Below are 19,225 nucleotides of genomic sequence, written 5' to 3'. Positions count from 1 at the left end.
TTGCAGACATATCCCCAGTAGGAGATGTGCAGGAGGCAGCTGATCGATGTTTCTCTCTCATCGATGTTTCTAACTCTCTATCTCTCTCCCTTCCTCTCTGTAAAAAATCAATAAAATATATTTAAAAAAATGGATTAAAGACTTAAACATAACACCTGAAATCATAAAACTCCCAGGAGAACACACAATGAGTCAGTTTCTTGGCATTAGTCTTGGCAAAGATTTTTCGGATTGACACCAAAACCAAAGGCAACAAAAGCAAAACTAAATAAGTAGGACTATATTAAACTGAAAATGAGCAAAGGACCTGAATAGACATTTCTCAAAAGAAGACAAATGGCCAACAGACATATGAAAAGGTGGTCGACATCACTAAGCATCAGGGAAATGTAAATCAAAACCACAATGAGATGCCACCTCACACCTGTTAGCATGGCTATCATCGATAAGACAAGAAATAACAAGTGTTGGCGGGGATGTGGAGAAAAGGGAACCCTCATGTGTGAATTGGTGTAGCCACTAAGGAAAACAGTATGGAGGTTCCCCCAACAAATTAAAAACAGAGCCATCATCTGACCCAGCAATTCCACTTCTGGGTATTTATCCTAAGGAAATAAAATCACCAACTCAGAAAAATATATGCACCCCCATGTCCACTGCATTATTTATAATAGCCAAGAAATCACCTAAGTGTCCATTAACAGATTAATGGATAAAGAAAAGAAAAGAAAAAAAATATATATATATCACACACACACACACACACACACATACATACACACACAATGGAATATATAATTCGGCCATGAAAAGGAAGGAAATCCTACCATCTGTGACAACATGGATGAACCTTGAGGGCATTAGAGTGATATAAATCAGACAGAGAAAGACAAATACCGTATGACCTCACTTATATGTGGAATCTTTAAAAAAAACCCCAAACATAAATATAGAGAATAGATAGGTGATTGGCAGAGGTGGTGGGGTGGGGGGTTGGCGGGGGAATGGGTGAATGCGTGAAGCTGGTTGAAAGGTACAAACTTGAGTCCTGCTGAGGAGCTCAGTTGGTTAGAGTGTCATCCTAAAACGCTAAGGCTGTGGGTTTGATCCCTGGTCAACCAATGAATGCATTAATAAGTGGAACAAGAAATCAAGGTTTGCCTCTCTATCGCTTTAAAAATCAATCACAAAAAAAGGTAAGTAAGTCCTGGGTATGTAATGTACAGCTTGGTAACTATAGTTAAAATATCTTATCACATATTTAAAATTTGCTAAGAGAGTCTTAAAACTTCTGATCACAAGAAAAATAATGTATAAGTATGTGAGGTGATGACATTAACTATAATATAGCTGTTTTTAATAACTAAACTTACTGTTGTAATTATACTGTAATATACACATATATCAAATCATTATGTTTTCACTGAAAATGAATACAATATTATATGCCAAATATATCTCAATAAAACTGGAAAAAAGTGGCATTGTCACAGTACTTGTGTAAAATGATAATATAAAAGAATGCAGCATAGTATCTCATAATGGTTTAAGAGGGAAAAAAAACTTGGGATCGAGTCTTGCTTCTTCCACTTGCTAGGTGTGTGGCACTTGGAGGAATGACACTGGCTCTCTGAACCTCAGTGTTCTGGACTGCAAAATGGGGTAGTGATAATAACACCCACTTTGTCTAGTGGTTGCAAAGATTAAGTGAGGTGATGACATGAAGCACTTAGCCCAGTGTGGGGCACGATTTCTCCCTGTTCTAAAAACTATTCCTGGGGAGAACTTTCTGTCTTATTATCCATATCTCTGAACCTTTCACAGCATGCACTTTCTTTTTTAAAATTAAATTTACTGGGATAACACTGGTTGATAACATTACATAAATGTCAGGTATGCACCTTATAATCTGGCCTCTGTATACCATATTGTGTGCTCACCACCCGAAGTCTAGTCTCCTGACGTCACCATATATTTGATCCCCTTTACCCTCCTTATCCCCCACCTCCTTCCCCTCGTCACACCATTCTGTCATCTCTATGGGTTCGCTTTTTGTTTGTTTTTATTAACTTGTTGCTTTCAGCTTTATAGTTCACATATCAGTGAAATCATATGGTTCTTGTACTTTTCCACCCGACTTATTTAGCTTAGCATAATACTCTCAAGATCCGACCATGAGTTCACAAGTGGCAGCATTTCATCTTTTTTATGGCCAAGTAGTATTCCATTATATAACTGTAGGTTTGCAGTTGTGAGTATGTGAAACACAGAGTTTATTCTTTTATTATTATTTATGAACTACTGTATCATTTATTTGTAATACAACTATAAACCTACACTTGTGTGTGCACCACATCCCGTGTGTGTGTACCACATCTCCTTTAGCTAATCGTTTGTCAAAGGACACTTGGGTTGTTGCCATGTCCTGGCTATTGTGCATAACAGCATGCATTTTCTATTTCATTCCAATGTCAGTGGGTGTGGTTTTCCTCCTAAAGCTCTTTCCCTTCTTTTCTACAATCGAATCTTCTGATACAGAGGATACCTCCTACTAATGTCTTTCTTTGCCAGCCAGACGTTTCCCCAGGGACATTTGGTATATTATTTCACTGAGTGTTAACATTAAGCATTAACATTTTCTTTAACCAATTATTAAGAGGGAGAAAAACAAGTCTGTCTGTTTCTGCATCAACGGAGCAGTTCTTCAGATTCCATCATTTTTCAATGTGGAAATACTTCACTAATTAACCGGGATTTCAGTGAGGGCCTGTCTTCTACCTCACAGCCAAGACCTGGACGCAGGAGCACAGGGGGGTCCCAGCTCAAGTCTGTGGCTGTCTGCCTACACACAACGGCCAAGCCTGGATACACATATTTAAAATATTTCCTCCATTTCCCCTCCTCCCAGGACAGTTATCTGCAAGCATTTTGCCTAAGGCAGCTGGACTGGGAACCTTCAAGGATGTAGACAGAGGAATTGTGCAAAAAAAGGAGCCGCCCCACCGGGGTGGGAGTGAGCTGCCTGCCTCTGACCGCAGACCTCTGGGTCCGAGCCAGCCCTGTCACTGTGCCCGAAGGCTTCAAGGGGACAGCTGTGATGATGGCAAGGGGGTTGAGCAAAAGGCCTGGCAGGTGCCCGCTTCATGGTTCTACTTACTTCTTGCCATTCCTCTGCCCTCCAGGCGTAGAGCGGACACAGCTGGGCTCTGCAGGTGCGCTCCGACTCCGGCCTGGTGTACGGGTTGCACTCGGTCTCTCTGGCTACCTTGCGAGGTCCCAGCTGACAGCCCACATTTCTCCGCTGCACGCCGTGGCCGCAGGACACAGAGCACTGAGAAGACAGAGTGTGTAAGTGGGAGCTGTGGGCCACTGTGTGGAGGGGGGCGGGGAGTCCCGGACCTGGGGATGCACCCTCATCCGATGCCTTTCGCAGCTATCACAGGGGTTTTCTAATTCCCACTGAAGGAGACCCATTGCCTGCCCATGTCGGGGAGGAGGAGGATGTTGAAGTTTGGGGAATCTCTAAAGTGAACAAAACTCTTAGGATGATAAAGGGGTTGGGAGAGATCATTAGGAAACATTAGTACAACCTAGAAATAGAGCTGCCACGTGAAGTGGGAATCCCAAATGATGGCTATTCTGGAGGATCTTAGGCTCTTGAAAATCGGCACTGCAGCACTCTACAGGAATACCTTCTTGGCAGGTTAAAAGAATAACCCAAGGAGAGGAAGTAGGAGAAGTATTTTCTCCAACCTCTTCCTCTTTCTATTCCTGGAGATGGATGACTTTTTTTTTTAAACTATGGAATGCACTAAAGTATTTCTGTCTATCTACAGCCTAAGATGAATACATAAGAATAAAAGCTGATGAGGTAAAACCCTTTCCGCAGGCATAATGTTTCAGCTCCTGAAAAATACTGCTAATCAGGCTGAACCATTTGGTTGACCAAGTTGCAAAACACCACATTAAATCTGCAATTAACTTTCCTCTAAATTAATTTTTTAATGGCTTCCTCATTGCTGGATTTTGTAATCTCACTGATGGGTAGGCCAAGAATGATGGTCTTTATTAAGGCTTGGACAGGTAGAAACTAAAGGCACCGCGTATTATTACACTTAGCTATTTAAAATGTTTACCAAGTTTTTGTGATAGCGCAGCTTCCATTAATTTGGCTGGCATGGAGAAAACAAGTTTAACATACATTAAAGCCATATTCCTAAGAGGAAGTCTTTATAAAGAATAGAATTACGCTCTTAAATTAGAAAGAAATTGTTATCCAATTAACCTGCAGTAGGACTCATCTCATGCTGAGCTCATGGAAATTTACTCTCATGTACACCCATTGGATTCTGCTGACTAGGAGCTTTATTGCCATTCGGATTTTAAGAAAATAGGTGATACTGTGTAGAAGGCAGCTTGGGAAATCATATTGTTTCAGATGAGTCTGTGCCAGGCAGGAGCTCCAATGCTCAAAGCCGGCTGGAGAGGAACTATTCTGGAGAAACATAGGTGCTGTTGTTTGGATTTATTTGTATTCATTGGATTGCGTGAGTTTGTGACCCACAAAAACGAGATTTTTGAAGTTATTTTATCCCGGTGGAACGGGGACCGCCTGAACAGGAGTGACAGCCTTGTGTCCAGGGGATGGCAATAGAATGCCACGGGAGCCACATGTCCAGTATTTCCCACCGATTACCCTGGAAACGAGTGGACGGTGCCACGGGAGAGTTAGACACGAATGACAGAAGCATCAAACAGCTGTCATCACCCACAACCAACCACCACCAAACAGCCCTTTGGCGATCTAAATTTGGGGTCTACAATACAAATCACTACATTTCCAGAACAATGTGTCCAAATGGAAATACAGCGACAGAAAAAGAACAGTTACACAAACAAATCTGAGTCGGCCACAGGGCTGATATCTATTCAAAAGCTCACAGTGCCTTAATAGCCTAAAGAAAGGGAAACAACGTCAAAGACCGGTAGAGTGCGTACTCTTCAGGCTCACAGGCAACAGAACCTCTTTGAAATGCTGTCCTTACTGAGTAAATCACTTATCGCTGAAGGAAGGCAGGGCATCGAGAACCCTACGTATGCAACATTTAAGAACTCACTTCCTTAAGTGTGATAATTCTTCAGAGGCAAGTAAAGACACAGGAAAGTTCAATTACATCATGTACCTCTGTGGCTTCTGGCTTTTATAATGTCAAAGCCAGCTGTGAGAGGACAGCAAGGTTCCCAATGGCTGAAATGCATGGCAAGGCAGGCACGCGTGGCTCCATGGGAATCTGTGTTAGAAGGGTGTGCCCCGCCTCAGGTCCTCTCCGGACTCCAGGCTTTTTCCTGTGCTGTCTCGGGGATGCAAGGATTTGCACACACAGCCAGCCAGGCTTGCTTGGCGAATCCTGAGAGGTTTGTGCAGAAACCCCATGAACAGAACAGCATCAAAAAGACCTCCGCCTGCCCCCGGAGGTGGTGGTGGTGGTGGCGTGCACTGTGCGTGCTTAATTCTTCTCGTTTGTCAAGGGGAAACGTTAAGCAGTCTGTGTGAACGTGGCCCCCACTGCCCTCATTCCGCACCGCAGTCTATCTGTGCGGGATTGAAAGGCAATGTTTTCAGTTCCGAACAACTGAGCTGGAGCTGGGTTTCATCTCTGTGCTCCCGCTGTGCGGAGCTACTTTGCAAAACTCAGCACCCTAAAGAGGGAACTGGACGCTTATGTGCTTCCATAGATAAAAGAATCTCTGTGGAAGTTCTGTCTGGGGAATCATAATATACAGCTGAAAACCTGGAGGGAATTATAGAAACTTTCTCCCAGTATTACCGTGGTGACATGACTTAAAGGAGCGACTAGCTTGAAAAGTAACTATATGAACCAAATATCCTATATAATCAAGAGCTAATAAGCTAATTAGACCGAACAGCAGAGCGACCATCTGGACGACCTTCCGGACGAAACCGGGGCTGCAAAGGCTGAGGCAGCAGCTGGGGCTGCGAGGGCCTATCCTTGCACAAATTTCGTGCATCGGGCCTCTAGTAATAATATAATCATGTAATAATAGTAACAACAGTAACAGAAACATTTTACTAAGCATTGACTATGACCAGTCTGTAAACTAGGGCTTCACACCCTATATTCTTCTTTGTTGGGGACTGCCCGGTGCCTTATGGGAAGTCTCGCAGCGTCTCTGTACTCTACCCACTGGATGTCAGTTTCATTTCCCTTCCTCCACCAGGTTGTGGCAACCTACGCTGTCTCCAGATGCTGCCAAATGTCTCGAGAGTTAAAAAACCACCCTGGTTGGGAGCATAGCTCTATGCTAAGCACGTTACATGAAATACCTTTTGTATTTTCTTAGTAACCCTTTTAGGCAGATACTCCACAAGTAAATTAAGCCAAGAGCACATATAATCACTCTAACTCAAGCAGAAACAAGGAAAAAACCAACAACAAAGTAAATTCTGTCCCTGGCAATGTACTGGCTGTAGCTACTGTGGATTAGAATGTGGCTCCCACCTTTAGCGTATGGTGCGAATAGGAGGCAGTCTTCTGTACTATGTCAGCACGGGTGTAGGTGAGAGGCCTGCATTCAAAACAATTTAACCTCTGCTTACGGCCCAAACACAAGCACAGATATGAGAGTACACACATCTGTCTCTGAAGCTGACCATGCGCATATCGTCTCCTTGATTTCTCAAAAGACACAGCTACCTATTTGCCATGCTGCTCCCTTACACACGTGCAGAGCACTTCAGAGCCTGACACCACAGCCAAGCTGTTCTCACTGTAGTCATGACAAAAATCCTAACCCAAATGGCCAGTAGATTCATGTTGCAAGTGCCAGTTTCTATTTTGGCAATTTCTCTAAGAGCTTGAAGAAATGAATTACTGCCCTGAGTCTAAGACACCACTGATTGCAAGCACAGCATCATGTTTTTATCAGTAAGAAAGAAAACAGGGGCTGTTAACTAAGTCACGGCATTCCACTGATTGTTAGGCCCATCCTGACCCTTGCGATGGTAAATCATAAGAAAGACGGGTACCTCAGGATTGGTGAATGCACCCAGTGAATGAGTTCATGACTGATAGATTCTAATTCCATTATTTATTCTTTTCACTTCTAATCTTCATTTTTTAAAAAGCCTTTCAATAGGAATCGGATAAAGTAAAAAAAAAAAAAAAAGATCACCCTGGAATGCTTTCATTTGTGACAAAACAGGTTTCTCACTTTTATCAAGAGGAATCAGGAATCTGATGTTGAATTTTGTCTTAAATTTCACAGGCATCTATCTAACCTTAGCTCTTGATCAAAATCATCTAAACAACCTGAACATGAACTTTTGAAAAAAATTGCTTTAAAACTACAGTGAGGATGTTTCCCAAGAAAAGCGTTCCTTTCCTTGGAGAAATTTCCTTTATAATTTCAAGATTTTCAAAAGGTATAGGTTGAATGAAACATTCCACTTTAAACCTCAAAACACCAATTTTGAGGGAGAGACTACGAAGATTAATTAGTACAACTACCCCAGTGTCCTATCCCAATATTCCATATGTCTTATTATCATTAGACATTTTGACATGATGAGAAATTGCACTAATTATTCTTCCTACCTTGAAGAAGAGATGACCAGAAAATAGCTACCAGCAGAAGACACAGGGACCAGATATGAAATCTTCTCAATTTGTTGCAAATGGATCATCATTACTCTTGCTGTAATATCGCTGCCTTCAGGGTATTCCTGTCTACCACCGTATCATTAGTGAGCCAATAATCCTTCATCATGCAGACGGCCTTTCTGCATCAGCCACTGGGTCTGATTACTTTCAGGCACCTTCTAAGCTGCACAAACTGGGCTTTACCTCTGCAGCACCTTGTCTTACCCGCTTTCCTAATTCTTTTCTACAAATCAAATCAGGGCATTCTAAAGCTGGCTACAGACCACTACCCGGCTGTGCTGACTTGCATCTTCAACTAGACCAGTGGTTCTCAACCTTCCTAATGCCGCGACCCTTTAATACAGTTCCTCATGTTGTGGTGACCCCCAACCATAACATTATTTTCGTTGCTACTTCATAACTGTAATTTTGCTACTGTTATGAATCCTAATGCAAATATCAGATATGCAGGATGTATTTTCATTGTTACAAATGGAACATAATTAAAGCATAGTGATTAATCACAAAAACAATATGTAATTATATATGTGTTTTCCGATGGTCTTAGGCGACCCCTGTGAAAGGGTCCTTCCACCCCCAGGTTGAGAACCGCTGAACTAGACTTTTCTAAGCAATCACTTTGAACAGGTGCGGTGTTTTCTGAGGAGGAGCTCAGATAATCCTATTAGCTTACGTTTGAAAACACCCCCGGGGTTCAAACCTAATCATCACAGCTTTGTGAGCAATTTTAGATTTCCCGTCAAGTCACAGGATACTGAAGTAAAACTCACTCTGTGTTTACTAATAAAGAGCGAAAGATTCTTCTCATTGCCTTTTTATTGAAAGAACTGGACTTTAAAATGGACATCATTTTACATGCTCTGAACTTAATGTTCAGGGAAATATGCAAATAGATAAGTTAGAGGCTAAGGAACACAAAGAAAAGTAAGCGCATGGAAGTCTAATAAAGGACAGGCTAGTGTGGAATCCTAAAGAACATTAGCGGCAAGCTTTCATGTGACTTGAAGAGCTCCCAAAGTAAATCCTAGAAGTTGGAGATGACAGCAGTCACTTAGACAACCATTACGATGACTCGCAGGAAACACCCTTCAAATCTCACCCCTTGAGGACACCAAAGGAGGCCCTAGTTCTGGCTGGAACATGCTTTGAGGGTTAAATTAAAACAAAAGCAAAACATGTTCATTGTGGTAAATACCTTGAGAGGAATCAGACTCCTGTGCTGGAGAACACGCAGGGAAGTGGAGTGTGGCAGGAGGTATTGGGGACAGCTCAAATCATGTAAGAAAAATTCACATTTCTAGAATTTTCTACGGGTCATGTAGAAATGGAGGATTCTCAGCTTCTCCTATGTTAATTCAGGCACCCACTGCTTCTTTGGGGCCTTAGGGATCAAGACCCAGGCCCAGGCAGAACCAATCTGACGGCTTCCAACCTTGACCCTAGTGTTTTATTGATTCTCAGGATCATCTGTGCGGCTCTCCTGTGCATAGGAGAAGCACACATTCCCTCAGACCTCCCTGAAGCAAAGCCCCGGAGAGCAGCAGCGGCATGAAATGCAGAACACGCATCCTTAGTTTTCAGCGAGTGCCTTCTACCGCTCCGAGAAAGGTACACGTGTGGGGAGGCGAGGTCTACTTTAGGACTAGATGCAGAGAGGAGCTCATGCAGCCGTTGTTTAAAAGTAAACAGCCGCTTTGAGAGTTCCTTCTTGAACTCAACTGTGAAACTCCCGTCCTCAATGTCTGACTACATCACCCCATGTTTAGAATTAGTAGCTTATTGGGCACTAACCCCTCGCACCTTCCCAAACACACGCATCCAAACAAATGACTCTTCTTGAGAGCCCGCGAGATGCAGTATGTGGCACTCGTCATGGCACTGAGCCCTCGTAAGAACTCTGTGAAGTACTGGTAGGCTCAGGAAGGTTAAAGAAGCACCCACGGCCGCATCACAGCCCCACCTCTCTACACAAGGAAATGGGCAGAGACATATGTTCTAACACTTTATACTGAAAGTCCTTTCTTTAAGAACCTCCACGGGAAATTCACACTCAGCTCCTGCCAGGAGACCGTGGTCCGCCTCACTGAACGAGTGTCTTCCAAGGGGTGCGTGTAACACAAGCGCAGTCAGGAGGGGCTGCTCTGAGATAGACATCTGCCATCTCCAGCGGCTACCACTTAGGATTCATCCTCACAGCCACCCTGCCACAGGGATTAATCCGAGTGCAAGGCCTGAAGCCACCTGCCCAGGTCCCACAGCGGGTACGTGTCCTGACGCAGTCTTCCCTCCCAGGCCAGCGCTCCCCTCTGAGAAAGCAGAGCCGGGCACAGGCGCACAAGCCAGCACACCGGTCCCAGGGCCCGAAGCAGTCGTAGGGGAGAAGCATTGCTCACCTGACTCCAGGCGCCAGCCTTCCACTTGGGGCATCTTCCTCCTCGGCACTCGCGGTGCCCACTGGGCTTAGCAAGGTGCTTACAGTGCTCACTTCCTAAAAGGCTTCCATCTCTTGCCATGCAGTAAACACTTCGTTGCTTATGCCCTCGACCACAAGAGACAGAACACTGCAATATAAAGCAATGGCAAGGTTGTTGTTGTTTTTTTTAATCACATGGAGTTTGATAAAAACCTGTGTGGTGAGATGTTAAGATCACGCCTAACAGGAGTCACCATTCCCCTCTCCAGCGCGTTTTGGTGACATCGCAAGCACGGCATGGGAGGAAGGCAGCAGCGGGGGAAGAATGTCCACAGCGTGACAGCCCCAAGCCTGTGGGGTGTTTTGGGGCCACTCGAGAGAGTGGGTACATCTTGGTGATTTAGGCCAAGAGCGAAGCCCAGGGACCTGAAGTTACCATGCAATTCTGATTTAAAAGCTCCTACTCGGAATAAGGACTTCTTTCCAGATCTCACTTCTTGCAATCTCTGACCAAAACATCCCTTCCACAGCAGGCCTCGTGAGTCACCGACTTGGATCAAGTTGCATTTCCAAAATACAACTGTGCCCAATTTCCCAATTAAATGATTGGAGGAAATTCCTCACCATCTTTCAGAGGATAAACTCTCATTTGCCCAGTCCACTGGGGAGAAGGGGGGAGAGGCACGCTGGGAACTGGAAGGTAAGCTCGAAGGTAAGTCTGCCAAGTTCCGGAGGGAGGCATTACCTTTCAACTCTGGTCGGCAGGTTCATCGAACTGTTTTAAGTGTGACCTTGTCTGGCCACATCTGAGAAACCTGACTTTGATTTCAGATTAGGTTTCTCAGGAAGGTCTAGGAATCAAAGTGCCCATGGGGTCGGGACAACAATGTGATGTGACAGCTTCTTGCAGCACAGGCAAGAGGCTGCCCCAGTGAGTGTGCTGGGATAGTCAGCGTCCCTTGCTCATTAGTGATTATAGAAGTCATTACCACGGGATCATAAGCTTGCTGGCTCAGGTTCTTAAGGCACATTATTTCCCAATATAGCGTTCCTGCTTTTCAGAGGGAAAGGAGTTTAAGAATGAAGGGGAAAATGTAAAAATGCAATGAAAACAGATTTCAAGTGTCGCTTCCTTCTATTCAATATTTCTTATTTCCTCCAGTAACTTTGTGGTTTTGTTAACTTAAATTAGTAAACGGCCCTTTTATGCCTAATAGATAAATAGCTCCATGTAAAACATGTAGCCTAATATCAATTCAACCACTATTCTCAGCCAAGCATGCTCAAAGTTATACCACTCATAAACTTGCCAGACATATTTTGCTAGTAGACAAAGCCATTATAAAAATTTCAATAGTAGCTGATAGATTTAAACATGTATCTTAACAGGTGTGGCCATGACTTGGCTTTAAGAGATGGATGCATGATTTGGAGCAGCCATTGTGGAAATCTTAACGGAGACAGGTGTGGAAGGAAGGAGCCCACTTTGAATATCTGTACCAAAACCGAAATAGCCATCATTCAACAGACAGTGCTGTGATGTGTATTAAGGCTTTGGGGCATAATTCTAGAAGGCTTTCAGGATAAAGTTCCTAGGCATCTCCCTACAAACCAGAGATCCAGTGACTTGCACCCAGGCACACCCTATTATCAGTAACTAATTTTAATATTTTAAAATGTTACTTTGACAAGAAAATAACACAAGGGCACAATTAGAATTTGGGGTGAGTCCATTTGTTTATTTATGAGTCCATTTATTGAGCACCTACTAAGTCCCAAGAATTATGCGATGTGTTGGGGATATAGTGACGAACAAAACTGATATAATACCTCTCCTCGTGAAGCCTGTGACAATTATCAAGGGATGACAGAAATAAATATATGCTTATTCATTGAGAAGAGCGTCATAAAAAAAAGTCCAGAGTGGTTAGAAGAGGGCTCCCTGAGGCGTCCCCGGGGGCACGCAGAGCTCATGGTCACAATACTGTGCTTGGAATGTTTTCTGCCTGCAATGGGAAAGCACTGAAGAGCTTTACGTCAGGATAAGACATGGTCTCCTTTTTGGTTCACAAATTCTACCTTGACTACTGTGTGAACCATGGGTGAGAACACAGTGTGAGCGGAAATACGAAAACTGCTTGGGAAGCTGTTGCATAGACGAGAGATGATAGCAGCTTGCATTAGGTGCAGAGTGTGGGGTGGGAGGCTGGTGGATTGAAGCCACATCTTTGAGGTGGAAGTGATAGTTCCTGAGGGACCAGCTGTGGGGTGGAGGGGAGAGGTTCGAGTGAAGGATGACTTCCAAGCTTCTGGTATGGGCAGCAGGATGGAGAAATGACATTTATGGAGATGGGGAAAACAACATTGGGGGTGACGGGTATATTCAGTTGTAGGAAATGGGATGGACTTAAAGGATATAGACTCAGGGATGGTAAATTTGGTCGATTAGAGTAATCAGATGAATCTGGGTGAACTTAGAGCAAGTTTCTGCTTAGGGATAATCATTTTAATGTGCAAACAGTACAAACTATCCCTTAATATCGAGAGGCAGCAGGGAGTTGATAGAAATGCCACTTTAACACTCTGCAGTGGTCATCGGAAGAGAGAGCCTAAAAGTAGGCAGCAACCTTCAGAGGCCGAATTAGAAAAGGTACAGCTTTCTCATGTTACTTCTCTGCCCGACACTTCTCTACGGCTTGAAATACATCATTTCATTTAACCATCCCAATAACCATAGAGACTGGTACTATTATTGGAGACAATAGGTGTCTTCAAGCTGGGGTAAGCACAGTGCTTTATGTATACCTCTGCCCACACGACTCCAACACCAGGGGACAGGTGTCCATCAGGAAGTCACAGCACAACGAGAATACTACATTAGCACATCACTGACCATGCATCTGAGGGCACCCAGCATCTGCCTGCCCATGAAACGGAGATGAGTGAAGCAGTCTCTAAGTCTGTTGCCAGAAGATTGTTTACTGCCTGGATTAGCGAGGTCCCACACACGCCTATGTGCCTTTCCTTATTTGGAGACCAAAATGGAACTGACTTGAAAAAAAAGAACAAAATATGTCAGCCTGACTCACTGCACATAGTACTTGCCTAACATCGTTAAGATCCCAAAGCAATTAGAAAATTCTCCAGGTATGTAATCTGATAGAAAACACCTTCCATTTTATGCTTTCTAACTCACCAATGAAGATAAGCAGCTGCTAGTGGAAATTTTCATCTCCAACAGTGTACTAACGGGCCTGTTATGACTTCATAAAGGAGCTGTGATTCTGATCATCAAATTAACTCAGGTTTCAGCTCTTATATTCTGAGGGAAATTTCCATCCGACCGTGTCCAGGCCTTTTGCATGGACAAGCGTCACTGAGAGCACAGTTAAATTTAGTGCGTCAGCCAGTGCGTGTTACTTACTGGCTACGTATCCGAGGGTTCCTGCTCTGGGAAATATTTCATTCCTTACATCTTCAGCTAAAATAGCTGCCTAGTTTCCCAATAGAAATGTGACCTTTTTTCTCCGGGGAAACAACCCAAATTGTTTAGAATGATTCCCCCACCCCCAACACGGAGCAAGACTCCCAAACCATGCAAGCTCTGCCTCTCACTCAGAACATCGGGGCCCACAAGTAGCGCCCGGGGTTCGGGCTTTTGTTTCTGCGAAGCCTTTCTAAGGGCCTGCTTAACGTGGAGCGTGGTTCAGATGTAGCCTCAACACTCGCCATAAACTAAGGTCTCAGAGTTTGAAATCCTTGCATTTCAGCTCCTCTGGGGAAAATAAAACTCAAGGCATGGGCAGTCTGCTCACGGCTTGTACCAAGGGCTCTCTCTCTCTCTCTCTCTCTCTCTCTCTCTCTCTCTCGCCCCCCTGGGGACCTGGGTCTGCTGTGCTATCCTGGCCTCATGGGCATGGGTCCTTCCATGCCTATTGAGGGGCATGGCCTCCCCGTCACCGAGAAGCCAGCAAACACCACAGCGTGTCTGCCTAGAAGGAAGGGCTGAGACCGAAAGAGAATGGGACCCCGCAACTGCTGAGGCTGCTGAGACCGGAGCATCCAAATGAAGAAGGAGGATTACCCCCGAGCTGGTAAGGATGGTAAGGACACCACAGGAGGCATCCGAAGGGGAGGGTGGAGGTCAGGGATTTACATAGAAGCCGGGCTGGAGGGTGGTGGGGCTGACACAGGGTGGAGTGGACAGGACTGGCTGGGTTACATCAGGCGCCTAATACGTGTGGGTCAACAGATGGTCCAGGAGGATGGCCCTGGAGTGTCTGGCTCGGCTCTGTAGGTCCAGGGCTTCTCATCGCCAAGTGATCTAGATACAGGAGAGTCTGTAGACAGGAGCTGTGTCTCAGAGGATGCTGACTGGCTAGCCTGAGTTTCTGAGCACAGGGCTGGCGACAGCAAGAGAGAAGCCGTAAGGCACAGACAGGCCTCAGAGGACTAGCCACCAGCAGCCAGTAAGTCAAGACTCTCCCAGGCTTAGGATTTCTGACAACTGGGCAGCTCACCATCACTCTGAGACGGGTGGACAAAGTTCAGTTTTGAGACAGGAGACCTTGCTAACTATTATTCCAGACCTTTGTGATGCTCCAAAATATGAAAATAACATCTCAATCACTTCATTTAAAAACGTGCAGTTGTGTCTGCTCATAACAACAACCAGCTCTTCTCTATTCTACTCTTACTTTGACCTTGTTTAACAAAACATAAAGTCACACCTCATCTGGAAAGTGTTTTATCAGAAATGATGCAATGCTTGCCCTCAAGGTTCCGGCTGCCTTTGCGGATGACGGTGGCGAATGAAGTGAGCTGCGTGAGCACTGCGCCATCGGGGGCGGCAAAGGGATGCCAGCCTGTCCCCCCCCCCCCCCCCCCCCGCCCCGCTACACTGGACAACGACAGTGAGCACAAGGACATGGATTTAGGATCAAAAAGTCTCATATACTAACTCAGCGTAAGGCCTGGAAAACCACATGGGTGTGTCACATAGCAAAAAGTTAGCCAGTGTGTATGGAAACGAGTGAACCCTGAACCCTGCAGCCCTCCCAGGGGTGCACTGTAGATGAAATGCCATGCTTTCCTAAAGGCCACAGAGAAAGCCACCAGGGCTCTGCCCCGCAGTACAGGTGCCAGCTCATCTGGTGCAATGGCTCTCAATTCTGAGGCCTCCCCACGAGCAGGCCTCCACTGCACCATCGGAAACCACGCTGGCCACCTCCCACTGAACTCCCACCTTGAGCGAGAAAGGGCTGCAGTGGATTAAAGAGGGGCCACCACTTGCCCAGGCTCACAGGTAGGGAGCGAGGGAGCCAGGCTTCCAGTCCAGCACCCCCCCCCCCCCCCACTGACCACCGTCTTCCTCACGCTAGCCTGAAGGGAGGGCCTGGCGGGGAAACAGGCTGCTCACCTCTGTTTCCCAGGTGGCCACAGAAAGCAAGGACCTCAGAGGAATGTTCCTGAGGACTGTTTTAGAGACCTCTGCTTCCTCGGTCTCCCAAGAGGAGAGCAGCTACGCAATGTTAGGACTGTGACTTAATACTTTCTTCACAACATCGTTAGCACCCTGGGAAGAGAGGCGCCATGAAAAGCAGATGGGCAGTCACAGCAGGAAAAGGCCACATTTTCCTTTGGCCAAAGCCACCCCCCGCCCCCTCAATTTCTCTTGGCCATTTTCCAGGCCATGGCCCCCGGGGCCTGCTGATGCCACGTTGTGGGTGTCCAGGGGGGAGGGCTCTGTCTGGTCAGGGACGGAGGGCTGCAGGTGGTAACGTTCGGCCCGCTGTATCTCCAAGGACGGCTCTCTCAAACGCTGAGCTGTGGAGCATCTCAAATATTTCCAGTCCCTCTAATTATTTTACAAATTCAACACCAGAAGGAAGGAGACATGGTCACACAGGGAGGGAGGAGTCCACGTAGGTGCAGGACTCTGAGCCCCTGCCCCTCGCACACACTGTTCACTGCCCATTGCACTGGGATCTGTGGCCGGTTCCCGTGGCCTGCACAGGCTGCTCGGCACCACAGCTACCAGACGACTGACTGCTCCGATCCCAGTCGGTGCTGCTCACAAGCAGCTAGCAGGAGGGAAGGGACTGCAGAATCAGGTGAGGCGAGGCTCCTCTGGCTTTGACAGGTAGTAAACACCGGCAGGAACAAGAGAGGGCGACAAGCTCTGGTTCCCAGGTTCTAGTTAGGAACCAATTCCAAGGGTGGGTGTGCACGCGCCACACAGGACACGGGGGCTCCTGTCCACGTGCGCAGAGAGGCGGCGTCTCAAGGCCCAGGTTTGACAGACCGAGGCTGCAGTGCCACCTGCCACTTTTCTCTGCTGCCATTTGGGCCAGTGACTTAACATTTCTCAGCTGGGATCTGTTCCCTGCAATGGAGACAATGGCACTATCTATACCAGTGATGGCGAACCTTTTGAGCTCGGCGTGTCAGCATTTTGAAAAACCCTAACTTAACTCTGGTGCCGTGTCACATATAGAAATTTTTTGATATTTGCAACCATTTTAAAACAAAGACTTATATTTTGATATTTCTTTTATATATTTAAATGCCATTTAACAAAGAAAAATCAACCAAAAAAAATGAGTTCGTGTGTCACCTCTGACATGTATGTCATAGGTTCACCATCACTGATCTATACTCAAAAGAGGTGTACACAGTTAAGTGAGACGGCGCATGAAGACAGAGCTCTTCATGTTTTGGCCAAACAGTATAAAAATCAACACACGTTCACTATCTCCATGACTACTTCCGTTCAGCAGAGTCTTTTACCGTCTCCTAACATGCAGTTAAAAAGGTGAGTATTTAAAAAAATATGTTAACTAATGGGACCTAAGATTAACATTCTAACCGGGAATTTGCTGGGTGAAGGAGGGACTCAATCTGGCAAGATCTTGCCGCGTGAATGGGACGAGCTCCTTTCCCGAGGGCACAGGCCTGGCGCAGAGCGGCACACGGGACTCCTTGCTGCAGTGCCCTTCACTCCCACACACAGACGACCACTCTGAACACCGCATCTGCCAGCCACGGAAGACAGGAAACAAGCAAAGAAAGAAAGACCACGTCTTTCCTGCCCCATCCTTTCCTCTCAGACTTATTGTCTAAGAGCTACTGTGTGTGCCGTGTTTTCACTGTGCTGTTTCTTTTTTTCTTTTTTCTTTTTTTTTGAAAGGAAAGGAAAAGGTTTATTTCTGCGTCCCCGGGAGACCCACGTACCCCCAGGACAGGGCACGTGGATTCACCCACTGTGCTCTTTCTTAACTGTCCTGACACACAGACTCCACATAGTAATCACCATCACTGAGAACAGATCCTCACTTCCCTGCTCGCTCAGCTCTGCTGTGGGAACGTTGCAGGTCTTTGTCAAAAACACTTCTTATCGGGGGGAGTGACACATTCAGGGATTTTTCATCAAGGCTCCCACAGCACAAGAATGGTTCTGAAGGGGACACCAGGGAGCCACAGGCCTTAGGAGGAAGGGGAGAAAGCTTTGTCAGGAAACAAGGGCCATGACTTCAGGGCGTAAAGCCAGTGCTGACAGCCGGCCTGATGGCTGTGTGTGCCCAGGACCACCGTGGCACTTATTACCATGAAAAGGCACTGAGAAAGCACGAGATTGGCAGGGAACACCCTGGAAGCTCAGATGTGAGAGTCATGGTCATTCAGTTGGAGGCAGCATTAGGCCGTCATCCCATCTCCACTGCCCGCCGAGCCCCGAGCCTTTACAATGCTACAAAGGCCTCAGACTGTGGAGAAAAGGGAGATGTACACGTCACTCTTGGCACACCCTTGAGGCTGCCATCAATACTGCAGCCAAGTAGGTGGCCCGGTGTGGGCCTCCAAAGGGCGGGGTAGGAAGGGGAGCCGTGGAGAGGTGCTCCTGCCACTGCTTCTCCTCACCCCCAAGAATGAGGAGGCACAGGGCTCTCCAGCTGCCCCTCCCCACCTCATAATGGAACAACTTCATATGGGGGGTGGGGGCTGTACTAGTAAATGTTAACATTAAATATAGCAAAACATATGCCATTAGCTATGTAAGTTGTGAAGCCCAAATTGGTTTCCTTGCGTTCTGCAAGAGCATAAATATTACAGCTTTTCTAGTTACAAAGACAGAAAACAAAAGCCAAGAAAATCTGCATGAGCAGCCTCTACTGTGTCCATATCCAGTGGTACCTTGGCATGAGCAGCATCTCACGCCACCAGCCCTGTCCCCGCCTGCCCTTGGCTTCCCCATTCTCAAGCACATGCACTCTTTTTACACAACTTCTTCTCCCTCGGTGTCATACGTAATTGTTATTGTAACCGACTTCAGGAGGATAATGATACTGGCATTTTCAGGAAAGAGGTGAAGATGGTGCCAGGACCACACTCATGCTTGCACAGGATTATCTTATGAGGGCAGTTAGGAACTCGGGGAGGGTGGTGGGTGAGATACTGGGCAGTTAGGAAGTCAGGGAGGGTGGTGGGTGAGATACTGGGCAGTTAGGAAGTCAGGGAGGGTGGTGGGTGAGGATCCTTTCTCTCAATCGCTGCAAAGGTAAGTGAAGAAGTGTCTGATAAGAAATTGATAGAAAAGCTATGGCTGATGGGCATGCTGACCCAAGTTTCTTGGCATTCTGAAGGACCGTGACCAGAGGCCCAGGCAGGAGGGCTCAAGGTTCCCCAGAGATGTCATTCTGCTAGAAGATGACAATGCCAGGAATACCCAACCCACTCATGACTTGCGCTATGTCACAGGCAGTCAGAAACACGCGGAAGCTTAAGTCACCGTTGGGAACGTCACCGTGGAAAAGTAAACCCTGAAGGTGGCCCCTGGACTTGCCCATACCTAACCAATGCCCAGCCCTCGAATCGCTTCCTCCTGCCACAGGGCTAGCCCATGTGCTGTTCAGTTCTTAACAGATACTGGGCAGAGTTCATTTAACGGCATTTTCCAGTCTTGCTTTTGTTGCCTGCCTGGCCCTTCCTCCATCAACCTGGTGTGAAAAGAACATCTTTACTTGCCATTACAGCACACATCTTAATGCCAAAAAGTTTACCACATTTTTGTGACAGTAGTTCATGTAGTCAGTTTGCTTTGGGGCAGATATTAATGCCACCCCAGAGCTGAGAA

General features: G+C 46.2%; 1 protein-coding gene across 11 annotated transcripts in view; it reads right to left on the bottom strand.

Moving 5' to 3' along the window:
• ADAMTS9 (ADAM metallopeptidase with thrombospondin type 1 motif 9) overlaps positions 1 to 19,225 on the bottom strand; it is a 164,116-nt gene that overhangs the window by 32,058 nt on the left and 112,833 nt on the right. For 10 of the 11 annotated variants that reach the window (XM_036331658.1, XM_036331657.1, XM_036331655.1 and 7 more), the window contains 2 exons: positions 10,076 to 10,243; positions 3,158 to 3,331 (listed from right to left, as the gene is read on the bottom strand). In XM_036331658.1, coding sequence (XP_036187551.1) covers positions 3,158 to 3,331; positions 10,076 to 10,243 — 342 coding nt within the window. The remainder of the gene's footprint in view (positions 1 to 3,157; positions 3,332 to 10,075; positions 10,244 to 19,225) is intronic. The other variant, XM_036331656.1, reaches the window with a different exon arrangement.

This window comes from Myotis myotis, unplaced genomic scaffold (assembly GCF_014108235.1).
Source record: "Myotis myotis isolate mMyoMyo1 unplaced genomic scaffold, mMyoMyo1.p scaffold_m19_p_13, whole genome shotgun sequence".
NCBI lineage: Eukaryota > Metazoa > Chordata > Mammalia > Chiroptera > Vespertilionidae > Myotis > Myotis myotis.
The sequence above is the reverse complement of the archived record's forward strand: the minus strand, read 5'-3'. Positions and strand labels throughout refer to the sequence as shown.